Source organism: Bos grunniens, chromosome 5 (assembly GCF_055505025.1).
Source record: "Bos grunniens cultivar Pamir isolate PY7600 chromosome 5, Bosgru_T2T1.0, whole genome shotgun sequence".
NCBI lineage: Eukaryota > Metazoa > Chordata > Mammalia > Artiodactyla > Bovidae > Bos > Bos grunniens.
Window position 1 is genome coordinate 112,056,424 of NC_141169.1, and position 24,123 is coordinate 112,080,546.

At 50.4% G+C, this 24,123-nt stretch overlaps 1 protein-coding gene, 2 long non-coding RNA genes and 5 other non-coding genes across 9 annotated transcripts; 2 read left to right on the forward strand and 6 right to left on the reverse strand.

Annotated features, from left to right (window-relative positions):
* The first annotated feature begins 277 nt into the window (after positions 1 to 277).
* Positions 278 to 8,950, forward strand: LOC147373090 (uncharacterized). The gene is made up of 2 exons (XR_015164752.1): positions 278 to 448; positions 8,400 to 8,950. It is a non-coding gene; the product is annotated as an uncharacterized LOC147373090 (long non-coding RNA).
* A 1,216-nt stretch (positions 8,951 to 10,166) lies between these two features.
* Positions 10,167 to 10,301, reverse strand: LOC147373091 (small nucleolar RNA SNORA2/SNORA34 family). Its single transcript, XR_015164974.1, has one exon. It is a non-coding gene; the product is annotated as a small nucleolar RNA SNORA2/SNORA34 family (small nucleolar RNA).
* A 2,603-nt stretch (positions 10,302 to 12,904) lies between these two features.
* On the reverse strand, positions 12,905 to 19,298 carry RPL3 (ribosomal protein L3). Of its 2 annotated transcripts, XM_086402906.1 has the most exons (10): positions 19,146 to 19,298; positions 17,975 to 18,167; positions 17,072 to 17,240; positions 16,381 to 16,516; positions 15,292 to 15,478; positions 14,641 to 14,801; positions 14,037 to 14,138; positions 13,571 to 13,666; positions 13,206 to 13,325; positions 12,905 to 13,000 (listed from the first exon to the last, which is right to left on the reverse strand). In XM_086402906.1, exons 1-10 carry the CDS (start codon positions 19,296 to 19,298, stop codon positions 12,956 to 12,958), a joined length of 1,362 nt encoding a protein of 453 aa, XP_086259032.1. In that variant the 3' UTR covers positions 12,905 to 12,955. The 2 variants fall into 2 exon arrangements, with proteins under 2 accessions (XP_086259032.1, XP_086259033.1); XM_086402907.1 differs by lacking the exons at positions 12,905 to 13,000; positions 13,206 to 13,325; positions 13,571 to 13,666; ... (1 more) ...; positions 14,641 to 14,801; positions 15,292 to 15,478 and having other exon boundaries at positions 16,486 to 16,697.
* On the reverse strand, positions 13,779 to 13,872 carry LOC147373093 (small nucleolar RNA U83B). Its single transcript, XR_015164983.1, has one exon. It is a non-coding gene; the product is annotated as a small nucleolar RNA U83B (small nucleolar RNA).
* On the reverse strand, positions 15,139 to 15,232 carry LOC147373094 (small nucleolar RNA U83B). The gene has a single exon (XR_015164982.1). It is a non-coding gene; the product is annotated as a small nucleolar RNA U83B (small nucleolar RNA).
* LOC147373095 (small nucleolar RNA U82P) lies at positions 16,517 to 16,572 on the reverse strand. The gene has a single exon (XR_015164979.1). It is a non-coding gene; the product is annotated as a small nucleolar RNA U82P (small nucleolar RNA).
* LOC147373096 (small nucleolar RNA SNORD43) lies at positions 18,619 to 18,682 on the reverse strand. Its single transcript, XR_015164965.1, has one exon. It is a non-coding gene; the product is annotated as a small nucleolar RNA SNORD43 (small nucleolar RNA).
* On the forward strand, positions 19,248 to 23,061 carry LOC147373097 (uncharacterized). The gene is made up of 3 exons (XR_015164521.1): positions 19,248 to 19,505; positions 20,575 to 20,713; positions 22,460 to 23,061. It is a non-coding gene; the product is annotated as an uncharacterized LOC147373097 (long non-coding RNA).
* The last annotated feature ends 1,062 nt before the right edge of the window (positions 23,062 to 24,123 follow it).

The following is a 24,123-nucleotide window of genomic DNA, read 5'->3' on the forward strand; positions in this document are numbered from 1 at the left end:
CCACCCACATACCTGTGTGCAGAGAAACACACACACAGAAAAACAGTCACACACATGCACACTCAGACTTGGACACAAGCCCCCAGCCCCTGGGACCGCCTGCAGGAAACCCTCAGCTGCCCAAGCCTTTTTCACTTCAGCTTTTTCCTAAATTTGCTTTGAGGAAGTTGCTGGCCTCTTGGAGTTCTCTCTCTCACGCGCTCCAGACCACATCCCTTTCCACGCACTCCCAACTTCTCTGGAAACCTGGAGAACAGGAGAGGGGACTACAAACAGTAAAAATGATGAGTAAGCCCATTCTGCAGATGGTAGTGGAACGTGGAGCTTAGTTTGGGACCTGAACCTGCAGTCTTTGCACTGAGACCACATTCTTGGAGTCAGGACTGCATGAAGCTCAGGTTCTCGATGTCTCGTCACAGAAAGAGTTCAATAAGATACAAACTGATAGGTAAGAAGCAGATTTATCTGAGCACCACCAGGGCATGGGGGTTGTCAGTTTTTATAGGGGAGGGTAAACTCATGGGCTGATGAGGAGTATTCCAGCTGTTTGGGGGAAAGGGGTGGGGAATTTCCAGGAATCGGGTCGCGCTCACTTTTTGACCTTTATGGTCGGCCTTGGGACTGTCATGGTGCCTGTGGGCGTGTATTTGGCTTGCTGATGTGTTATAATGAGCGTGTTCTGAGGCTCAAGGTCTAGCGGAAGTTGGCTCATCTGCCATCTCGAACATATTTGGTTCTACTCCGTTTATGTTGTGTCCTCGGGCTATGTCGTTCTTTTAAAGGTTGTGCCCTGCCCCTTTCTCTCTGGTTTCAGTATCAGGGGACAGGCTGCAGAAGAGAGAAAGGTGTGGAGGGGGGACCAGGTCAAGAGTACTGGGGAAGCAGGTTCCAGCAGCAGTAAATAGGGTGATGTCTGCGGTGAGAAAGTAGCATCTCTCCCTGGGTCAAGAAGATCCCCTCTGGCCACGCACTCCAATAGTCTTGCCTAGAGAATTCCAAAGACAGACCACGGGGTTGCAAAGAGTCGGACACGACTGAGCAACGAACACACTGCAGACTTCTAGGGAGAGGCCTTCTAGGAAGAGGACAGAGCCAGTGCAGAGGTCCTGGGGCAGGAGTGAGCCTGCCATGTTAGAGGAGCGGAGAGGTCAGTGTGGCCGTGGATGAGCATGAGTGTGGGCAGAGTGAGAGAGGTGAGGTCGGGGTGGTAGGGTGTCTAGGGTGGCCCAGGCTTCTCCTCTAGTGACTGGGCACTGATGGGAACCATGCAGGGTTCTGAGCAGAGGAACGATGCCATGTGTGTGCATGCGTGTGTGTTAAAATACAAGTAAGATGAAATATACCACCTTAACCCTTTTTAAGTGCACAGTTCAGTGATACGAAATATATTCATGGGACTCCCCTGGTGGTCCAGCGGCTAAGACTCCACGCTTCCAATGCAGGAGGCCAGGGTTCGATCCCTGGTCAGGGAACTAGATCCCACATGCCTCAGCTAAAACCCAGTGCGGCTGAAGACATAAATCAATAAATACTGATATACATTCACCCGGTTGGCAGCCACCACCCATCCCTGTCACTCTTTTCATCTTGTAAAACTGAAGCGCCATATGGAGGGAGGCGACCTGACTTGAGTTCTAACAAGGTCACTCCAGCTGCTGGGTGGACCCTCCACAAGGACATCCAGACAGAAGCAGGAAAATCAGACAGAAGGCAAGAGGCAGGAGCCCTGGGTTCCCCCGGGGCCCCGCTTCCCTGACTACCTGGATGACCTTGGACAAACCATTTCGTTCATTCTTAAGCTTGTTTATTCATGCCTTCGGTCAGTTGGTCTTTCAAGAAGTATCTGTTGAACACCTGCTATGTATCCTGTGCTGTGTACAGAGGGCACAGAACGAGCAGGACAGACTGGCCTCTGACCCGGGGAGGTGCCATGTGGCTGGGAAGACAGACATGGAGCAAAGAGCAGCAAAAGTAATGGAGTGATAATGCTGGTGCGGATGGTGCAGGGGAGGCAGAGAGAGCGTCAGGGGAAAACGTTCTGCCAGGGGGAACAGCCTGGCAGAAGCTCTGAGGGGTGGGCCTCCTGCTTCTGTGAAAAACTTCCTCTCCCTTCCCTCCTCTAGATAAAAGGGAACAGAGGAACCCCAGTGGTCAAGCCCGGATTCCTAGTCTGTGAACTGGCTGTCCTCTCTGTGCCGGCTGCCCCTCTAGATGTGACGAGTAACTGAGCCAATGCAGGGAATTTCCTGGGGCTCCAGTGGTTAAGAATCCACCTTCCAAGGCAGGGGACTCGGGTTCAGTCCTGGTGGTGGAGCTAAAAATCCCACATGCCACAGGGCAGCTAAGCCCGTGCCCTGCAATTACTGAGCCCACATGCCACAACTAGAGAGAAGCCCGCACACCACAGTGCAGATCCCGGACCCCGACCAAAACAAAAACATAAATAAATATTTTTTAAAAAAGAGAGAGAGGGGACTTCCCTGGTGGCCCCATGGTTAGGAATCTGCCTTCCAGTGCAGGGGGCAGAGGTTTGATCCCTGGTTGGGGAACTAAGATCCCACATGCCGCAGGGCAACTAAAGCCCTAGAGAAGCCTGTGCCTCACCAAAAATAAAAAACAAAATATGAGACAGCCAATGTGTGGCAAGCTCCAGATACACAGATACACAAGGCCACGAGGCCCCACTCCCACCCACTCCAACCTGGTCTGCAGAAGTGGGCTCCCTGCGATGAGGTGCAACGACAGTCTCAGGAGAGACCTCCCACCAGCCACCCCCAAATCTCTCTCGACTTGCTTCCTGCTGTGCCTGAAATCCCTGTTACAAACTCATTCCTTTGCACTGTGCTTTCCTACCCTTCCAGAACCACACATTCCTATTCAGGTTAGCCCTGGGCCGGGAGTTGCTCAGCTTTCAGAGTTCAACTCAAGCCTCCTTCTTTCAGGAAGCCTTCCCTGACTATTGCTGCCCGTGGAATCTCTCTTTCCCTCCCTTTTTCTCACTCTCTGTTTCCTTGCTCTGTGATGGCCTTTGGCTTTCACTGTCTCAGCCTTGGAGCTAAAAGGGTCCTGAGAAATCCAACCCAGGCTGCCTTGAGCCCCTATTCTTTCAGATGAGGAAACTGAGGCCCAGATACTGAGTTCTTGTGGCAAATGGTTTGGTCATCTGTGGAACAGAAGTAAAATACTGCCTCCTTGGGGCTCTGTCCACACATTCAGTATTTACCGATAGGGAGTGTGGATTGGACATGGAGTGAAGACTCAGGTCAGCGGCGTGTCCCACACAGGACCCGCTGAATCCTCACTGCGGTCTTCGGGGTCTGTCACAGTGCTGGAAGGGGCTGAGCTGGGATCCAGCCTGACTCACCTTGTGAGGTCATCACAGCACAGCCAGAAGGCCTGGGCAGGATGACTCTGGTGGTCCCACAAGACCAGGGCACACCAGCCTGCGATGAGCTGGAAGGTTGACTGGGGCTAAATGGTGATGCATTTTGAATGCCACACCAAGGTGCCTGATGCACTGCTGTTGTTCAGTCGCTGTCGTGTCCAGCTCTTTGCAACCCCATGGACTGCAGTACTCCAGGCTTCCATGTCCTTCACCATCTCCTGGAGTTTTTCAAACTCATGTCTATCAAGCCAGTGATGCCATCCAACCATCTCATCCTCTGTCACCGCCGTCTCCTCCTGCCCTCAATCTTCCTCAGCATCAGGGTCTCTTACAGTGAGTCAGCTCTTCGCCTCAGGTGGCCAAAGTATTGGAGCTTCAGTTTCCGCATCTGTCCTTCCAATGAATATTCCGGGCTGATTTCCTTTAGGTTAACAGGTTTGATCTCCTTGCAGTCCAAGGGGCTCTCAAGAGTCTTCTCCAGCACCATAGTTCAAAAGCATCAATTCTTCGGTGCTCAGCCGGATGCACAGGATGTGCTTAATACATGTTTTTGCTGTATGCACAAAGAAATGTGTTGCAGAGTCATGGAAAGCTCTGGAGCAGGGTAGGGCCCTGCCTTTGATGGCACACATCTTGGAGCGCTCAGGTGAGCAGCTGACCCGAGGAAACAAGAAGGCATGCTGTCTCCATGGGCCTTTGTGTCGCCGTGCTGGTGTGTTCAGTCAGATGGAACCAGGTGACTGTGTCAGGGTGGAGGTGTGCTTGTGTGCACTGGGGCGTGAATGGGCTGCTGTGTTCCAGGGAGCTGCTGCCCCCTTCTGCTCAGGCTCCCCACATAGAAAATGGGGGTGATAAAAATGCTCCCCTCCTGTCAGCCTGGGGGGCAGGGGGGCAGGGACTTCGAGAATGGACAAGTCACATCCCTGCCCGGCCTAGTGCCTGGATGGTGGGGAACCTTCACATTAGGACCACGGCCTGGGTCCCTGTGTGATGCCCCAGGCTGGGTGACGAGGCTCTGGGGAGCAGCTGCTGTGGGGTGGGGGCCTGCTTGGAGGAGCCCCTGGTGGGGGACGAGGTAGTGGCCAGGGAGATGGGGAAGTTGGCCGGTCAGCTATCTTTAGCGCCTTCTCTCACAGCCCTTTTCCTCTGCCTGGCTGCGAGGGGCTGGGGCGGGGAACGGCGGGAAGAGGTCACTTCTCCATAGTCACATGAAGCCTGGTGACCCGGAGGCCAGCTGTGGGGCTCAGGCAAGAGGAGGGGGCCGACTGTGATACCTGGCACCCCCGCCAGTGTGCTGGCCGCCCTGAGGGCAGCACCTCCTGGTGCCCCCCCACCCTGCCACCTCTCAAGCAAGCAGAGGCCGGAGCATGTGTCTACGAGGGGGGGTTGGTGCCGCGGGAGCTGCTGGGATGTGGCATCCTCTCTCGCTCCTCACTGGGAGCCTCCAGGCCCCCAGTCGATAAGGGCAATGCAGTGCAATGGTTAGCACCAACCTCCTGGCACCTGGACTTGGCTCTCTGCTTCAGCACTGCTGAGAGTCCGATCTGAGTGAGGGGCTCTGACTTAGTCTCCCAGGTCTCAACATCCTCACTGTGATAACAGGAGTGATGCCAGGAACCTCGTCACACCGCTCAGAGGACTGTCATGATCACCCAGGGAGACAGCATCTAAGATGTCAGGCAGAGAACATTCTAACTCTCTGACCTGGGAAGAGTCTCTGAATCTCTCTGGGCCTCCATTTTCCCCATCTGTGAAATGGGACTAGTGGTTGCAAGGATTAAATAAAGTAGCTTTGAAAGGGTCTAACATAAGGTTTGGCACATAGTAGGTACTCAACAAATAAGCCTCCTTGGGCACTTTCCTGGCAATCCAGTGGTTAGGACTGCATGCCCCCACTGCAGGGGGCAGGGGTTCTATCCCTGGTCAGGGAACTAAGATCTTGCATGCTACATAGCAATGCCCAAACAAACAAACAAAAACCAAATAAGCACCAACTCCTTCTCCTTTGAGCCAAAATATGCTTTGCAGGTCCTAATACCATAGGATTAGGGTGAAGAGATGCTTGGGTTCAAATCCTACCCCATCAGTTATACACTGTGTGCCCTCGGGCAAGTTGCACACTCTCTCTAAGCCTCAGTTTATTTATAAAATGGGATAATAATAGGAGCTGCCTCAAGGGGTGATCCTGAGTATTGTTCAGTTCAGTTAAGTCGTTCAGCCGTATATGACTTTTTGCGACCCCATGGACTGCAGCACACCAGGCTTCCCTGTCCACCACCAACTCCCAGAGCTTGCTCAAACTTATGTCCATCGAGTCAGTGATGCCATCCAACCATCTCATCTTCTGTCACCTCCTTCTCCCACCTTCAATCTTTCCCAGCATCAGGGTCTTTTCCAAGGAGTCAATTCTTTGCATCAGGTGGCCAAAGTATTGGAGTTTCAGCTTCAGCATCAGTCCTTCCAATGAACATTCAGGACTGATTTCCTTTAGGATTGACTGATATGACCTCCTTGCTGTCCAAGCGGCTTGCAAAAATCTTCTCCAACCCCACACTTCATAAGCATCAGTTCTTCGGCGCTCAGCCCTTCTTTATAGTCCAACTCTCACAGCCATACGTGACTACTGGAAAAACCATAGCTTTGACTAGACAGACCTTTGTCCATAAAGTAATGTCTCAGCTTTTTAATATGCTGTCTAGGTTGGTCATAGCTTTTCTTCCAAGGAGCAAGCGTCTTTTAATTTCATGGCTGCAGTCAACATCTGCAGCGATTTTGGAGCCCAAAAAATAAAGTTTGTCACTATTTCCATTGTTTCCCCATCTATTTGCCATGAAGTGATGGGATCGGATGCCACAATCTTCATTTTTTGAATTATGAGTTTCAAGCCAGCTTTTTCACTCTTCTCTTTCACTTCCATCAAGAGGCTCTTTAGTACCTCTTCACTTTCTGCCATAAGGGTGATATCATCTGTGTATCTGAGGTTACTGATATTTCTCCCAGCAATCTTGATTCCAGCTTGTGCTTCATCCAGTCTGGCATTTCGCATGATGTATTCTTCATATAAGTTAAATAAGCAAGGTGACAATATACAGCCTTGACATAATCCTTTCCCAGTTTGGAACCAGTCTATTGTTCCATGTTCGGTTCTAACTTTTACTCCTTGATCTGCATACAGATTTCTCAGGAGACAGGTAAGGTGGTCTGATATTCCCATCTCTTTAAGAATTTTCCACAGTTTACTGTGATCCACACCATCAAAGGCTTTAGTGTAGTCAGTGAAGCAGAAGTAGATGTTTTCTTGGAACCCTCTTGCTTTTTCTTTGATCCAGTGGATGTTGGCAATTTTATCTTTGGTTCCTCTGCCTTTTCTAAATCCAGCTTGAACCTCTGGAAGTCCTCGGTTCACGTACTTTTGAAGCCTAACTTGGAGAATTTTGAGCATTACTTTGCTAGCATGTGAGATGAGTGCAATTGTGAGGTAATTTGAACATTCTTTGGCATTGCCTTTCTTCGGGATTGGAATGAAAACTGACCTTTTCCAGGCCTGCAGCCACTGCTGAGTTTCCCAAATTTGCTGGTATATTGAGTGCAGCACTTCCACAGCATCATCTTTCAGGATTTGAAATAGCCCAGCTGGAATTCCACCTCCTTTAGCTCTGTTCATAGTGATGCTTCCTAAGGCACACTTGACTTCACACTCCAGGATGTCTGGCTTTAGGTGAGTGATCACACCATTGTGGTTATTTGGGTCATGAAGATTTTTTCTGTACAGTTCTTCTGTATATTCTTGCCACCTCTTCTTAATATCTTCTGCTTCTGTTAGGTCCATACCATTTCTGTCCTTTATCGAGCCCATCTTTGCACGAAATGTTCCCTTGGTATCTCTAATTTTCTTGACGAGATCCCTAGTCTTGCCCATTTCTATTGTTTTCCTCTGTTTCTTTGCATTGATCACCTAGGAAGGCTTTCTTAGCTCTCCTTTGGAACTCTGCATTCAGATGAATGTATCTTTCCTTTTCTCCTTTGCCTGAGTATTGAGTTTATATATATGAAGGATATAGGACAGTGCCCGATAGGTATAAATTATTCATAGTTACTACCACCTCTAACCCAGGCACCACCCTCTGGAGGCCTTCAAAGTCAACGTGAGTGCTGGTTATCAAGGGCAAGGAGCTGGTGAAGTTGGGCCCTGGGCAGCATTGTGGATCCAGAGGGCTGATGGGTGCCACGGGCAGTCATTCAACATTTAACAGTTCTGATGTTAATAGGGGCTTCTCTGGTAGCTCAGTGGTAAAGAATCCGCATGCCAATGCAGGAGATGTGAGTTCAACCCCTGGGTCAGGAAGATCCCTGGAGAAGGAAATGGCAACCTACTCAAGTATTCTTGCCTGGGAAATCCCATGGATAGAGAAGCCTGCCGGCAACAGTTCATGGGGTCACAGAAGAGTCAGACACAACTTAGCGGCTGAACAACAATGTGTTAATAGGGCCTGGAAGTGTCCTGGATGCCACCTCCCTCATTCCTGGGCTCGTAGATGTTAACCCTCTCTCCTCGCAGGGGTCCAGCTCAGGCTTTGGAGCCTCTGCTGGAAGGACAGGAAGAGCTCTTGGGGGTTCCTGGGAGCAGCCAGGAGACCGGATTCCGGAAGGCATAGGAAGCTGGAGGGGACAGCAGGCTCTGAGTGCCAGCCTAGCAGCAGGATGTCGTAAGGAGGGCGGGGGACCCACAGAAGCTTCAGACAAGCCGCTGCGTGCAGAGAGCCGATGGGAGAAGGGTGAGGTCGCTGGAAGCCAAGGCCAGGCACCCACGGGGCAGGGGCAGGGCTGGGGGTGATGGGGGATGAGGACTGAGGGACAAGGATTGGGGAAGAGCACCTCCACCCCAAGCCCGTCTCCAGGTGAGCTCCACGAAGTCGCTGGCTCTGCCTTTTAAGGCGATGGTGGCTTCTGCCATCTCCATGTTCTCACTTGCTCAGAAATTTCCAGCAAGTATTTTCTTTATTCTTTTTTTCAGGAGGAATGGAATGAGGCTCCTTGTTTTGTCACCGCAGGATTCCAGAGAGGCCTGTATGGGGTTCTGGTGACAGGAAGCACAGACCTCCGGGGGCACTTGGAGACCGCTCTCCGTGACACGCACAGACACGGATCTCAGGAGGCCCGGACTGCTGTTCCGCCCACTGCGGGTCCACGGAAAGGCCTGGGGACCCCCATATGGGACACCCAGATGAACCCAAGCATTGATGAGTCCCAGAGATGCAGGGAACGTTTATTGACCATCTACTATATGCTCACTCACTCTCCAGACTTCCCCTGGAGAGTTGCTTCCTTTGAGAGCTCAGATCTGAGCCCCAAAGCCTCGTTCCCACCTCAGGGCCTATGTGCCCACTGGTCTCTTTGAGTGGGGCATGTTCAGCCCTTAGAGCTCCACGAGGTTGGATCCGATATACCCTCAGGTTTCAGAAAGGCCTCCCCTGCCCCATCTCTCTCGATCCCTGTTTTATTTCTTTACAGCATTTAGCACTTCTTTTTTAAAAATTAATTAATTGAAGGCTAATTACTTTATAATATTGTTGTGGTTTTTGCCATACATTGACATGAATCAGCCATGTGTACATGTGTCTCCCATCCTGAACCCCCCTCCCTCTTCTTCTTTTAAAAGTGCATTTAGGGGAGTTCCCTGGCAGTCCAATGGTTAAGATGCCATGCTTTCACTGCCGAGGCCTGTGTTCAATCCCTGGTCAGAGAACTAAGATCCCACAAGCTGCACGGCACAGCCAAAAAAGCATATACTATGAAAGTAACGTTCTCAATCAATGTCTATAATATAGAGCCCTTTCACTAACCAATGTGTGTGTGTGCGCGCGTGTGTGTAAGTCGCTTCAGTCATGTCCGACTCTTTGTGACCCTATGGACGGTAGCTCATCAGACTCCTCCGTCCATGGGATTCTCCAGGCAAGAATACTGGAGTGGGTTGCCATGCCTTCCTCCAGGGGATCTTCCCAACCCAGGGATCGAACCCATGTCTCCTTAAGTCTCCGGCATTGGCAGGCAGGTTCTTTACCACTAGTGCCACTTGGGAAGCCCCTCATAATCCAAGACTCAGCTCAAAAAGTTTTACAACCCAATAGTAAATATAAGTTTCCAATTTGAATGAAGAGTAAAATATACCAGTCAGGACCCTGACCTTACAAAACGGTAATATTCAAAAGAAGCTCACAGTTTAGAGGGGCTTCCCAGGTGGCCCCAGTCGTGAAGAACCTGCCTGCCAAGAGACACAGATTCAATCCCTGGGTTGGAAAGAACTCCTGGGGGAGGAAATAGCAGTCCACCCCAGTATTCTCGCCTGGAGAATCCCATGGATTGGAGCTACACAGCACGCACAATTCAGAATCATCCTACTGTTTTTAGATCCACAGCAATTCTTTTTGTAGTAATTGGATTTACTAACAGTATCGTAATTCTAAAGAACACGTTAAATCCTGTGTGTATGCTCAGTTCTGTCTGCCTCTTTGCAACCCCATGGACTGTAGCCCACCAGGCTCCTCTGTCCCTGGGATTTTCCAGGCAAGAATACTGGAGTGGGTTGCCATTTCTTCCTCCAGGGGATCCTCCCAACCCAAGGATTGGACCCATGTCTCCTGCATTGGGAGGCAGATTCTTTACCACTGAGCTACCTGGGAAGCCCCAAGTTATATCAGGGATCTCTAAATTCTGGAATCAACTAACAACTGCATTAATCAACTACAAGCAAGTATTAGCCCACATCTATCACCAATGACTCAGACATTTCTTTCGAATCATTTGACTATTTCATTTTCAAAGTTCTGAAAAGGCCAACAGACCATACAAAGATTTCTTTAGGCTCCTGCTTAACACTGACAGCTTCCGCAAACTTCTGGCCTTGATTCAGAGCCAAAGCATCCATCGCTTCTACTATCTAAATAATAAACCTTAGCAGACCAGCGTTTTATTTTTTTTACTCTTTTAGGCTGTGAGACACAGCCTAGGATCTTATTTCCCCGACCAGGGATAGAATCTGTACCCCCTGCAGTGGAAGCGCGGTCTTAACTACTGGGCCACCAGGGAAGTCCCTCGTCACTCCTAAAACTGTCCTGTTTGCTCGTGTTTGCTGTCTGCCCTGCCCAGCTAGAGGATAAGCTCAAGAGCTGGGCCTCTAAGTTCAGCACGGCTTCCCCAGCACCTGTGTGTCTGGCGGGCACTCTGGGTTTCTTAAGAGTGAAGCTGATCCCACACACATGCGTGGGCTTACTGCTGCCCCTGGGAAGCCCAAATTCTCATTCTGACCACAGCTCCAGCCGTTCTGTGCACCCACTGGACCCACCTTCTGCACTAGGTCCCACAACCACCACTGCCAAGGTGTCTGTCTCCAACCAGCTGAGGCCGAGGTTCAGATCTGTGATTTGGGAGGTGCCCAAGATCAGTCCCTGGCCAGGGGCAGGGCAGAAACAAGGAGATGGGGACATGGGGATATGGGGATGGTCGGCAGACAGGGGCTCAGTCAGGCAAGCCTGCTCTTGAAGTCTCTGTGCACAGGTGTGGGGCCAGGAGGGTGCGGTCTGTCTCTGCTGTTGGGTGCATGTGTGGACGCCATCAGCCTGTTCTCTGGACCCCACATCCCCAGTCATCCTCTACACCTGGGCAGATTCCTAAAAGGGAGTGAGGCCCAGCCAAGACATCTCAAACCAACAAAGCCTTTCCAACCTGGGCTGGATGGGCAGCTAGGCTCCAGGGCTGACATAAGGTCCGCGGAGGCCCACAGGCTCAGAGGGAAAGGGCAACTGGGGTGGGTGAGGGGATGAGGTGGGGCCTCAACCATCTCAGCACCTTCCCCAGAACGTGACTGGAGAGGAGCTTCTGCAGTGACAAGACCAGGAACCCAGCTCCCATGCTCTGGTTCTGCCAGAGCTGCCTGGGGGCCTTGGGGCAGGTCCTGACCCTCTGGCTGTGGGCTTGACGCCAGGGACTATGGGGCATCTTGAAGAGCCCTGGTTGGGGAGGGAACTGAACCCCCTGCAAAGTCCAGAGTCCTGCAAGGCTGTCCCAACTGGGTGCTGCCCACTCTCGCCCCCTGGTGGCTCCAGCCTTGAGTGCAGCTCCCGCCAGTAACGGCCCAGGTCCTGGGAAAACAGGTGCTGCAAGGGTAGCAAACTAGCAGAGGCTGGCTTTGAGGCCCACTGCCCTACTCAGCTCCGAAGGGACTCCAGGAAAGCTGGGCAAACATAGATGGTGGAGGGGCCCCAGACTTAAGGGTTCTTGCTCAGCCTCCTCTACCACAGAACCCACCCAAGCGTGGAGGGGGCAGGGGTGGGGGTGTGGGGGGGCATGTTTATTCAGAACCAGAGGCTCAACTCAGGCTGCCTCCAGTAATCCTGACACAGAACCCACAGTGCCTTGGGTTAGATTCCTGGGTCAGGGAGATCCCATGAAGGAAATAGCAACCCACTCCTGGACTCTTGTCTGCAAAATGGCACAGGGGAGCCTGGCATGCTGCACACAGTCCATTGGGTCAGTCGACAGTGGAGCACACATGCTTGCTGGGCCAATCTTCCCATTACGACTCCTCCAAAGAATAGAAAACCAAGGCTCAGAGAATACCGGAACGCTGGCTGCCAAGATGTGGGGCAGGGATGTCAGAAGTGCGGGGGCTGTGGTCTCTGCCCTGCTTAGGTGGGGCCAAAGCAAAACATGCCACATAGGCAGATGATGTGGGCAGCTGGGATTGGAAAGGAGATGCTGGGATTCACTGCACCACAGGGTGGGCGAGACCCCAGATGCCAGTGCAGAGATCCAGGAACCAAGCTGCTCAACAGCCTGTTGTTCAGTTACTGTATGTCTGACTCTTTGCAACCCCACGTACTACAGCACGCCAGGCTTCCCTCTCCATCTCCCAGGAGTTTGCTGACTGACCTGCAAGATGCCAGATGCTCAACAATGGTCAGCACAACAGAGGGACCGGAGAGAGACCAGAATGCACATAGGGTTTCAGTAACATGACCAGCCAGGTGAGCCAGGTCAAGGCACTCAGCCCCCACCAACCCATATTCTCATTCTAATGAAGTCGATTTTAATCACCAGGGCCTGCCACAAAGCAAATTCGTGTTCTGAGCCCCAAGGGGCCCTTCTGCTTGACATCCATTCTCTCCCACAGCCAGAATCTGGCTGATGGCTACGAAAGAACCTCAGCAAGCCCCAACTGGAATCCCTCCAGTGATCAGTGACTAAACCATGTAGCTGGACACTCAGCAGAGCCAGGGTCTGCCCTGCCAGTGGGTGACAATGACTCCAGATCGTGCACTGCCACACACGCGACCCAGACGCCTTACCCAATGACAAACATTTCACACAAAGCTCACTCCCCAAGCTGCTGGCTCTCAACTTTTGCTTTATCTTCACCAGGCATGGGGCCACCGTGGTAGGGCAAACAGCTGGGGGGACCCAGGGAGCATGAGGGCCCAAGGGAAGCAGCCAAAACTGAGAAAGCAAAGTCAGAGGCAGATATCACTGGAAAATAATTTTATTGAGATTCTACCAGCTGTACAATCTGTTCTATTAGGCCCCTTCTTCCTTTGCAATTCGGTCCTTCTTAAGTGGTCCCTGTGGAGAGAAAAGCAGCCAGGTTAGAGACAGAAGGCAGCAGTCACAACTTTCCCAACCCCAGTGGCCAGACTCTGGACTGGTCTCCCCTGCCCTGGCACAAAAGAAGCACCTTTTGTATCAGCACCACATGGGCAGGCTGACAGGTGACAGAAGCTGAAAGCCACCCCCACCCCAGCCTGAGGGCAGCAAGCTAAGTACTCACCATGAAGGCTTTCTTCTCCTCCACAGTCTGGAAGCGACCATGACCAAATTTGGAGGTGGTATCAATAAATTTGAGGTCGATCTTCTCCAGGGCCCGCCGTTTGGTCTGTACCAGCAAGGACTGTGGGCCAAGAGGGGAAGGTTAGAGAGCCAAGCCTTTGCCTGTACCACCTTAGTTCACAGCCCTTCATCTTAGAGGGATGAGGCAAGGATACAGATGAGGAATATATATATAAGCAAGCAACAAACATCTGGGCCAGGCCAGACAGGGAATCTTCTCCTCCTAAGACGTCAGGCATAGCGGTTCCTGCTTTTCCTCCCAACCAACTCCCCTAACAGAGCTCGGCACTCCCCGCCCAGCCTCACCTTGCGCAGAGTGAGCACTCTCTTCTTGGTTCCCACCACGCAGCCTTTGAGCATGACAAAGTCATTGGTCACCTCACCGTAGTGGACAAAGCCACCCTGGAAAGGAGCAAGGTCATCGGGTCAGCACAGATCAAGCATGAGGCTGTAGCCAGGTATGACAACACCCACGCCCTGGGCCTGCTGGGCCCAGGACAGCGACCTGACCAGAGCTGTTCTCAGAAGGAAGGCAGCAAGGAATACTTCCGCAGTCTGACTCGGGCACTGTGCCCAGCGCTCATTCCAGGGTCTCATCACTGCACAGCTGGCCCCACCCCGCACCAAACAGTCCCCACCACAGCTGGATGCTGCCCAGGGGACCAGTGAACTGTGGGTAAAAACTGATCCTGGCCCTTGTGGGAGGCCTGGGACTCAGGGAAATCCCCGGCCAGACCAGACAGGATTTGCAAGGACAGCTCCCATTACTCACCAGAGGGTTGATGCTCTTGTCAGACAGATCGTAATCAGTAGAGGCATTGTTCTTGATCAGTTTGCCGTCCTTGATGAGGTAGCCCTGACCAATCTTGTAGATCTGAAGGAAGAAATGAGCATAAATATTTGATTAACAAGAAAACAAGGCAGGGACTCAGGTTGACTGGAGGCAAGGACTGCCATTAGGGACAAATGATTCCCCAACTTGGGGGCAGGGTAGCCTGCAAAGGACTCTGGGAAAGCAGTTATGGCCTTGACCCTCGTGATGGGGCGTCCCAGGCTTGCAGCAAAGAAAAGCTGCCTGGGCCTGAACAATGCCATCCAGGGAGATAAGGGATGGGGCCTCTCCAACACCATGGGACAGAAGAGGATAAATGAGGCTCTCATCCTCAACCCGACCAGAATCACCTTCAAGGATGGCACTTTACAAACCAGGACACTGACGAGTCACAACTGTGCCACCAGGCATGAGCAACTAAGTCCACGTGATGCTCCACCCAGTGGACTGATGACAAGGACCAGAACCCCACACAATCCCCAAAGCGGAGCCACTCTGCTCCCCTAAGGCTGAAGTCTCCACAGGGCCCCCACGTGCACCTCACCTTCTTGTTGATCTCAGTGCGGTGATGGTAGCCTTTCTGCCCAGCCCGAGCCACAGAGAAGGCCACCCGGGCAGGATGCCACGCCCCAATACAGGCAACCTTGCGCAGTCCTCGGTGGGTCTTACGGGGCAGCTTCTTGGTGTGCCAACGGCTGGTGACACCTGGAAGAGACACAGGCTGTTAACATGATGCCTAGCACCATGCCACTGGCCCTTTCGTGCTATGAATGCCCAACTTCAGTTCGTGGTACTTTGTCCAAAGAAATACAACACCTGACTGCAACAATCCTCTCCCTTACTATACCTCCATCCATCCAAGGTGATTATCAGCTTAGACATAACCCTTTTCAGCAACAAGTTCAGGTCTTAGAGAATCATCCCTATACCAGAATATCACGTGGACCCAAGAGGATTCACGAAGCCCCGAGCCCAGTGTTTTGCAGTGTGTTTGAAAACCATTCACCCCAATCCCACACGCTGACCCAACCACCTGACCAGAGCTGTTCTCAGAAGGAAGGCAGCAAGGAACATTTCCGCAGTCTGACTCGGGCGCTGTGCCCAGCGCTCATTCCAGGGCCTCATCACTGAACAGCGCGGCCCGACATCACTCTCCCAGGGTAACCACAGCAACGCAGGCCACTGCAAAGCTCACCTTTGTAGCCTTTGCCCTTGGTCACCCCAATGACATCAATCATCTCATCCTGGCCAAACACTTGGCTCACAGGGACCTGCTGCTCGAGCCTCTCACGGGCCCAGTCCAGTTTCTCGGCCACAGTGCCTCCGTTCACCTGGACCTCCATGAGGTGGGCCTTCTTCTGGCGCAGAGGAAGAAGGCGCATCTAGAAAGGCACAGGGGATTCAGCGTGAGAGGACCGCAAGCCGGGCCAAACACCAAGAACCTTCCACCAACCAGCTCCCTGTTCCCGACTGGTCGTTTTGGCCAGTGCCTTTGGGGTATCTGCTCTGGTTTACCCTAGCCATCTAGCACGCTGTTAACTGCCAATAAGCCACTTTTTAAAAGAGCAGTGTAAGACTGCAAATACAAGCTATGAGGACCAAAATCCAAACAAAGCTTTTTAAAAGCTGCCCAGTGCTGTACTACTGAGCTACATTTAGTGGACACAGCACGGATCTGTGGTAACGTGGTCACCACTAACCACACAAGACTACTCTTCACTTAGAAATGACAGGTACACACACAGGTTTAACAACTGGGTTATACCCAGTCTAACCCAGAAAACTATAAGCTAAAGCTAATTCAACTCAAGTCAGCCTCTCAACACTATTTTCAGTTAGGTGCTAGACTACCTACGTAAGTTATGACTCACCAATTCCTTCAACCAGTTTTCCTAAAAACAGGTCATGGTTTTATCTAATTAAGATTCACTGGGGACACAGTGCCCTCTGCTGGTAACAAAAAACCCTGCGTGGAGCCACTGGATGCTTTCTCAAGCTACCCTGCATCCTTATATTCTGGCCCCAGGAACCCAGGTCTCAAGGCAGGGCCTTGGCTGGACTGTTGCTTTTAACAATCTCTCGTCCCCCAGGAAAATACATTTAAGGACCTGAAAATCTTACTGTCCCTAAAATCACGAGGTCTGGCACAAAACCAGTCTGAGCACAGAATCAATTCAGAAGATAACACAGTGCCCCCCAGAGCCACCGGTGACCATGTAGGCCATCGCCCTCAGCCGGGCAGCAGCGGGTAGTGACCCTCCTCATGGCCCTGGCCAGCACTCACCTGGGTGTGGGCAATGACACGGATGACCTGACAGTACTTCTTCATGCTGCTGAAGTCCCTCTCAAGTTGCTTCTTGCCGTCTGCGTCCTGCCACTTCTTGCAGTATTTGGTGAAGGCCTTCTTCTTGGACTTATGCCTTCAGGAGCAGAGCAGAGTTGGGGAGGGGGCCCAGGTGCCAGCCTTCATCAGCCCTCCAACGGGTGAGGGGGAGGCACACAGGCACCGTGTGGGGACGGGGCTCATTGCCGGCTTCTAAGGAGCCTTTTCCACCGGCAAGCGGAGCCTGGATGGAGCTCATCGGGCAGAGCCGAGCGGAGCTGAGCAGAGGTCCACAAGGTTAATAATGAAACACGACATTCGGATACACAAATAAATTCTTGCTCCAAGTTAGCCATTAACCAGATCACACACCTGGGGTGGGCTGGGGGCATCAGTTACCACTCTAAAGAGACCCCCATACTTGTCAGCAACCTAAAGGATTGCCGAACTGAGGCAGCACCCGAGGTCAACACCAAAGGAAATGTCCCGGGACGCTGCTCCCATTGTTCCTGAGAACTGTTCTGCCCAAGAGGCGACTAAATGTGACACCAAAGCAGCTGCCCTGCCGCCGACTACGGAGCTGAGGCCCCACAAAACACACAGCCCTTTCCCCTGGCCCAGCCCAGGGTGAGCCGAGCCGCGGCTCCCTTACCAGTTCTTGTAGAAGCGCCTTTTGCACTCGTCGCTGATATGCTCAGCAAAGATGGTCTTAAAGGTCCGGAGGCCTCGGGGTGTTTCCACGTAGCCCACGATGCCCACAATCACCATGGGCGGAGTCTCCACAATGGTCACAGCCTCCACCACTTCCTTCTTGTTCACCTCTGCAAATAAAGTACGTGGTCAAAGCTGAGTGGACTAGCGAGTCCCCACACGCGCCCTTCCAGGCCAGCAATCTGCTTCACAGGACGGGTCTGCAGAAGTCTGCACCTCTCAGGCCTGTCCTCACTGCAGGCTGTTCAGCTGGCACGCAGATATTTTCAACTCAATGAAAACCATCTGGACCCTACTCAACCACGTAAGTCTGGCTCCAGCTCTGGTCTGTTGCAGCCATCTCTAGAGACAAATTCCTTATTGCTTTCAGAATACAAGAATACTAAGTATAGTAAGGCAGTAACACCAGAGCCCAGAAACCGTTTTAACTAACACTATCTGTTTCAGTCATCAGTGCTACATGTTCTAGTCACTTTTCTACTTCAATTTCCCAGGAAAAAAATACTGCAATGTGCTGCCATTTCCTTTTCCAGGGATCTTACCGACCCAGGGGTCTCCTGCTTGGCAGGCAGGTTCTTTTACCACTGAGCCAGCGGGGGAACCTTTCTGTTCTTTGGCTCTTAACAAATTTACTCACCACGTTCCTTGACTTCATTACACCCCTCTGCCCAGAACAATGCCAGTCACCTGAACTCTGGAATACTAACCAATCCTAAAATATATTTCCATTCTGAAGTCCAGAGGTTCTGTTGATCTCGCCAAAGCCTGCTCCATTCTGACTGCTTGGCCCCATCTAGTCAACTCCAGCTCTCCCATCAGCTAGAAAGATGCAGCATGTACTTACTGGACCCTGGCCTATCGACCTCCCTCACAATGTGGGTCATGCCAGCCTTGTAGCCAAGAAAGGCAGTGAGGTGCACAGGCTTGGAAGAGTCATCCTTGGGGAAGCTCTTCACCTTCCCGCGGTGCCGGCTGCTGCGCTTCCGAGGCAGGAAGCCCAGGGACCCATGCCTGGGAGCAGAGAACTTCCTGTGAGACTAAGAGAAATAGAAGAACATTAGCACCTTCTGAGGACCTTTGTTCCCAGAGGCCTAGGTTTTAGGAGGATTTCAAGCAATGACGACTCCATGCCAGCAACCCAGGTAAGATATCTACATTCAGAATTAGGTTTAATTATTCGTAATCACACATCCAGAAGGTATTATTCAGTCAAACTTGAACATTTACTTCAACCCCTCAACCCCTCACCTTGTAACTTAAAAACAAACCATCCCCCTTTTCCTCTTTAAGAAGACAAACACACAGCAGAGAGTCGCATTAAGGATCGCTTAACAAGCCTTACACTCAAGATTCTGATCATCATTATTGCCATTTTACCCAGGGACTCCTTGTCAAAGGGCTGGGTGGTGGACAATGGTACTGAAGGATTCCCCATGCTCCCAACGGGAGCCAAACCGGAAAATGGTGGCCACTAGAATTCGACAGAGCCAAATCAGAACATGACAATCAGCACAGTGTCTCTGTCCGCCCGTCAGTAAGTTCATCATTTCTGGTTTCTGACAACTCTAGAGGCCAAAGGAGTTGTACCAACGTTCCCAGACGTTTCAGAATGAGGCCTCAACAACCCCTGTCCCGAATACCCTCTCCAGCCTACCGGCCTGGATTTCTGAACCTCTTTAACACTAGAGCCGAACAATCGCACACAAGGTCCTCCTGCCAAAGGGCTCACGACTTGGATCTCAAATGCTGAGATAAAAATCTAGGAATAGTCCATGGTTTGAAAACCGTAAGGCCCAGGCCCCACAAGCCAAGGCCTCTAGCCAGCCGACAGGCAGGCCCCAAACCATCCTCAAGTCCCGGACGTTTTCAGGAAATAGACCTAGCCGCGGGTTCCGCTGAGTGCCCCGTGATATTACAGCAGAACCCCGGCGCCGGGTGAACCGAGATGGCGGGGATGTGCCGCGGATTCAGCCCTGCCACCACGACAAAGAGGAAGCCGCCATGACACTACATACCATCCTGCCGTCGGAAGCTGCCGGTAGAGGTCGGCCCGCTCGCCGCGCGAGATATATAAATCCTAGTCTGGCTCCGCCCCTTCCGGCGTGCGAGCGCGCACCCGCGGCAGACGTCGGGTCGCGGGGCCGACGCTGGACTCCATTTCCGCGCATGCTCGTTCTCGCCTTGCTTGCGTTCCGACCAGGGCGTCAGTTTGGTAGGTGGGATTTAGAGGTCCTACGGCGAGCGGCTGGGATCACACTTCCTGAAAATTCTAGGACGCGCCGGCGGAAAATCAAAATACTATCGCCCTACAAGCGTTGGACAGTAGCCAACTTTTGAGGAAACGTTGAAACGCGCTATTACGGTGAAGGAAAATGGTCAGTCACTTCTGGAATTGAATAACCCTATTGGGGCTTCAGTTCCAAAGCGTTTTCTCACGTGGTATATCATTTCCGTCCGGCACTCTAGATCATCGATGTTGCCATTTTGCAGGCATGTCGAAGTGGAATCAGTTGCACAGCCCCCACCAACTCAAAGTTGGAGAGAAAAGACTGAGCCCCTGGTTTTCCTGGTTCCCAACTCAGAGGCGCTTCCCGACACCAGCTTGCCTTTAATGCGTGCTAATTTGGGGTTTCCCCTCCCTCTAGCTCCATCTAGGCCATTTCTCCCAGTATCGGGCTGCGGGGACTGGCGCTTGATTCTAAAGGTCTGAGGCGGAGAAACCCTCACCAGCTGCCGGGTGTCACGAAGCCTGGCTCTCCCTGCCTCCCAGATCCTCTGCATGAAGGACCCTCGCCGATCTCTGCCTGGGCTCGTGGTCACCTAGGAGTCTCCTAGTTGCTCTCCCTGCCGCCAGGCTTGTCCATCCAGATCTAAAAATCGTATTATCTTTTGGTTACTTCCCGTGCCCTTCCCCACCCCCACTCCTAGTTATTTCCTCTGGTTTAAGGCTTAACTCCTGAGCCTGCAAGCCAAGAATCTGCCCTAACTAGCTGCTCCAGCCTCTTTTCTGTGGGTGAACACACACACACACTTTTCCACTTTCCACCTCCATCCCACCCTGTTCTGTTCTTTGATTCTGGGCCTGGCCATTGCTCACACCGTTATTAAGAAAGCGTTCTCATTTAACCTTCACTCCATCCCTCAGTGGCAGTGTTGAGAGTCCTCAGCCCCTTATTGGAAATCTTTGGGGCCAGATCTGTTTCCAAATTCAGCATTTTTCATGTTTTAGATAATATCATGCAATATGGTGCACATACTGTATATTATGTAATCCTCCCTAAGCTCTTTAATGAAACACATTAATTCTGTAAAGAGACATGAATATTCACATGGAGTGGAATAAATAGCCCCACAGTTCAAGGCTAACTTTGCTGCCTAAAAAATTCAGATTACTTTCGTTTTTGCCACCAACTGACTTAAGTTTTTTCATAATTCAATTTACAGCAATATGGATGGACCTAGAGAGTATCATACTGAGTGAAGACAGAAAAAGACAAATACTGTGATATCACTCATGGAATCTAAAATATGATACGAATGAACTTATTTACCAAACAGAAGCAGACTCACATAGAAGACAAAGGTATGCTTACCAAAGAGAAAAAGGGTTAGGGAAGGAATGAATTGGGAGATTGGGATTAGATACAAATTTCTGTATATAAAATAGAGAAACAAGGTCCTACTATATGCCACAGGGAACTATATTCAATATCCTATAATAAACCATAGTGGAAAAGAATATGAAAAAGAATATATGACCAAATCACTCTCCTTTATACCAGAAACTTAACATTATAAATAACAACTTTTTATTTCAGAATGGCAGACAAGGAATTATGGCCCACACTGTCCCTTTTTATAGAGAAAACTAAGTTCAGGCCAAAAAGGAATAATTTGGCAAAAGTCATACAATTAAGAAAGGACAGAGCTCAAGCCTGATTCTAGGTTAGGTTTTCATGACATCAGACTCAGGGTTCAGTCGCCTTTTCACTGGAAAAGGAGCTCCGGGGTCCTGAGTCACTCATTCGCTCAATAAGAAATTCTTCCTGAAGTCTTGCTGCATGTCAGATGCTGCACCAGGCTGTGGGAATGACACAAAAGGGAAGGGGGCAGGGCACAACCTTTGAAAGACTGACAAATCCCAAGGACACCACGTACTGATGAAAACCAAATAGGTCCAAAACAACAGACTAGTCCGCTTCCACTAGACCGTGAGCCTCAGTGTATGCTCACTGGAAACATCAGCAAGCTACCGACACACCGGCCGGTTCCGAGCCAGCCATCAAAGATGAGAAAGGGGCACTGGCCCAGTTCCAGCCTGGCCTTTCGCATGGTGTACTTACTCTGCATATAAGTTAAATTTACAGTGTGGCAATATACAGTCTTGCCATACTCCTTTCCCATTTTGAACCAGTCTATTGTTTCATGTCCGGTTCTAACTGTTGCTTCTTTTCTTTTTTTCCTAACTGTTGCTTCTTGACCTGCATACAGGTTTCTCAGGAGAGAGAAGTAAGGTGGTCTGGTATTCCCATCTTTTAAGAATTTTTCACAGTTTGTTGTGATCCACACAGTCAAAGTCTTCAGCATAGTCATTGAAGCAGAAGCAGATTTTTTCTGGAATTCCCTTGTTTTTTCTGTGATCCAACAGATGTTGGCAATTTGATCTCTGGTTCCTCTGTCTTTTCTAAATCCAGCTTGTACATCTGAAAGTTTTTGGTTCATGTACTGTGGAAGCTTAGCTTGAAGGATTTTGAGCACGACCTTGTAAGCATGTGAAATGAGCGCAGTTGTACAGTAATTTGAACATTCTTTGGTGTTGCCTTTCTTTGGGATTGGAATGAAAATTGACCTTTTCCAGTTTTGTGGTCTCTGCTGAGTTTTCCAAATTTGTTGATATATTGAGTGCAGCACTTTAACAGCATCATCTTTTCCAGTTCTGTGGCCTCTGCTGAGTTTTCTAAATTTGCTGGCATATTAAGTATAGCACTTTAACAGCATCATCTTTTAGAATTTTAAATAGCTCTGCTTGAATTCCATCACCTCCACTAGCTTTGTTCGTAGTAATGCTTCCTAAGGCCCACTTGACTTCACACCCCAGGATGTCTGGCTCTAGGTGAGTGACCACACCATCATGGTTATCGGAGTCATTAAGAACTGTTTTGTATAGTCCGTCTGTGTATTCCTGCCACTTCTTAATCTCTTCTGCTTCTGTTAGGTCCTTGCCATTTCTGTCCTTTATTGTGCTCATCTTTGCATGAAATATTCCTTCATTAATGCTAGTTTTCTTGAAGAGATCTCTAGTCTTTCCCATTCTATTGTTTTCCTCTAGAGATATTGCCTCAGGCCTCAGCTTTCTCATCTGTCAGATGAAGGATTCATTCATTCATTCAGCAAATGTGTACCGAGCCCACTGTGCCTAAGAACGACAAAAGGTCAACTAAAGATGGGGATCAAATTGCCAACATCCACTGGATCATCGAAAAAGAGAGTTCCAGAAAAACATCTGCCTTATTGACTATGCCAAAACCTTTGACTGTGTAGATCACAACAAACTGTGGAAAATTCTAAAAGAGATGGGAGTACCAGACCACCTGACCTGCCTCCTGAGAAATCTGTATGCAGGTCAGGAAGCAACAGTTAGAACTGTACATGGAACAACAGACTGGTTCCAAATCAGGAAAGGAGTATGTCAAGGCTCTATATTGTCACCCTGCTTATTTAACTTATATGCAGAGTACATCATGAGAAATGCTGAGCTGGATGAACCACAAGCTGGAATCAAGATTGCCGGGAGAAATAATAACCTCAGATATGCAGATGACACCATCTGCATCTTATGGCAGAAAGCGAAGAAAAACTAAAAAGCCCCTTGATGAAAGTGAAAGAGGAAAGTGAAAAAGTTGGCTTAAAACTCGACATTCAGAAAACTAAGATCATGGCATCCAGTCCCATCACTTCATGGCAAATAGATGGGGAAACAGTGGAAACAGTGTCAGACTTTATTTTGGGGGGCTCTAAAATCACTGCAGATTGTGACTGCAGCCATGAAATTAAAAGACACTTGCCCCTTGGAAGAAAAACTATGACCAACCTAGATAGCACATTAAAAAGCAGAGACATTACTTTGCCAAGAAAGGTCCGTCTAGTCAAGGTTATGGTTTTTCCAGTAGTCATGTATAGATGTGACAGTTGGACTATAAAGAAAGCTGACCACTGAAGAATTGATGCTTTTGAACTGTGGTGTTGGAGAAGACTCTTGAGAGTCCCTTGGACTGCAAGGAGATCTGACCAGTCAATCCTAAAGGAAATCAGTCCTGAATGTTCATTGGAAGGACTGATGCTGAAGCTGAAACTCCAATACTTTGGCCACCTGATGTGAAGACCTAACTCATTTGAAAAGACCCTGATGCTGGGAAAGATTAAGGGCAGGAGGAGAAGGAGACGACAGAGGGTGAGATGGTTGGATGGCATCACTGACTCGATGAATATGAATTTGAGTAAGCTCCAGGAGTTGGTGATGGACAGGGAAACCTGGCATGCTGCAGTCCATGGGGTCGCAAAGAGTCAGACACAACTGAGCAACTGAACTGAACTGAAAGATGGGGATAAAGTATGGCTTTCACTATTCCTTGCAAGCCATCAGGTGGATGACCAGGAAAAGGACCCTGAGAGTCGACACGAACGATCAGAATCAGGAGATCTTTAGGATCTATAGGATCTGGGGACTATTTGTATGAGTCACTGTTAGGGGCCTGGGAGAGCAAGCAGAGATAGCAGGAGTTAAGATAACCATTTTGGAATATTGGGTAGATAGTGTTACTTTTGGGGCTTCCCTGGTAGCTTAGCTGGTAAAGAATCCACCTGCAATGCCGGAGACCCTGGTTCGATTCCTGAATCGGGAAGATCCCCTGGAGAAGGGGTAGGCTACCCACTCCAGTATTCTTGGGCTTTCCTGGTGGCTCAGATGGTAAAGAATCTGCCTGCATTGCGCGA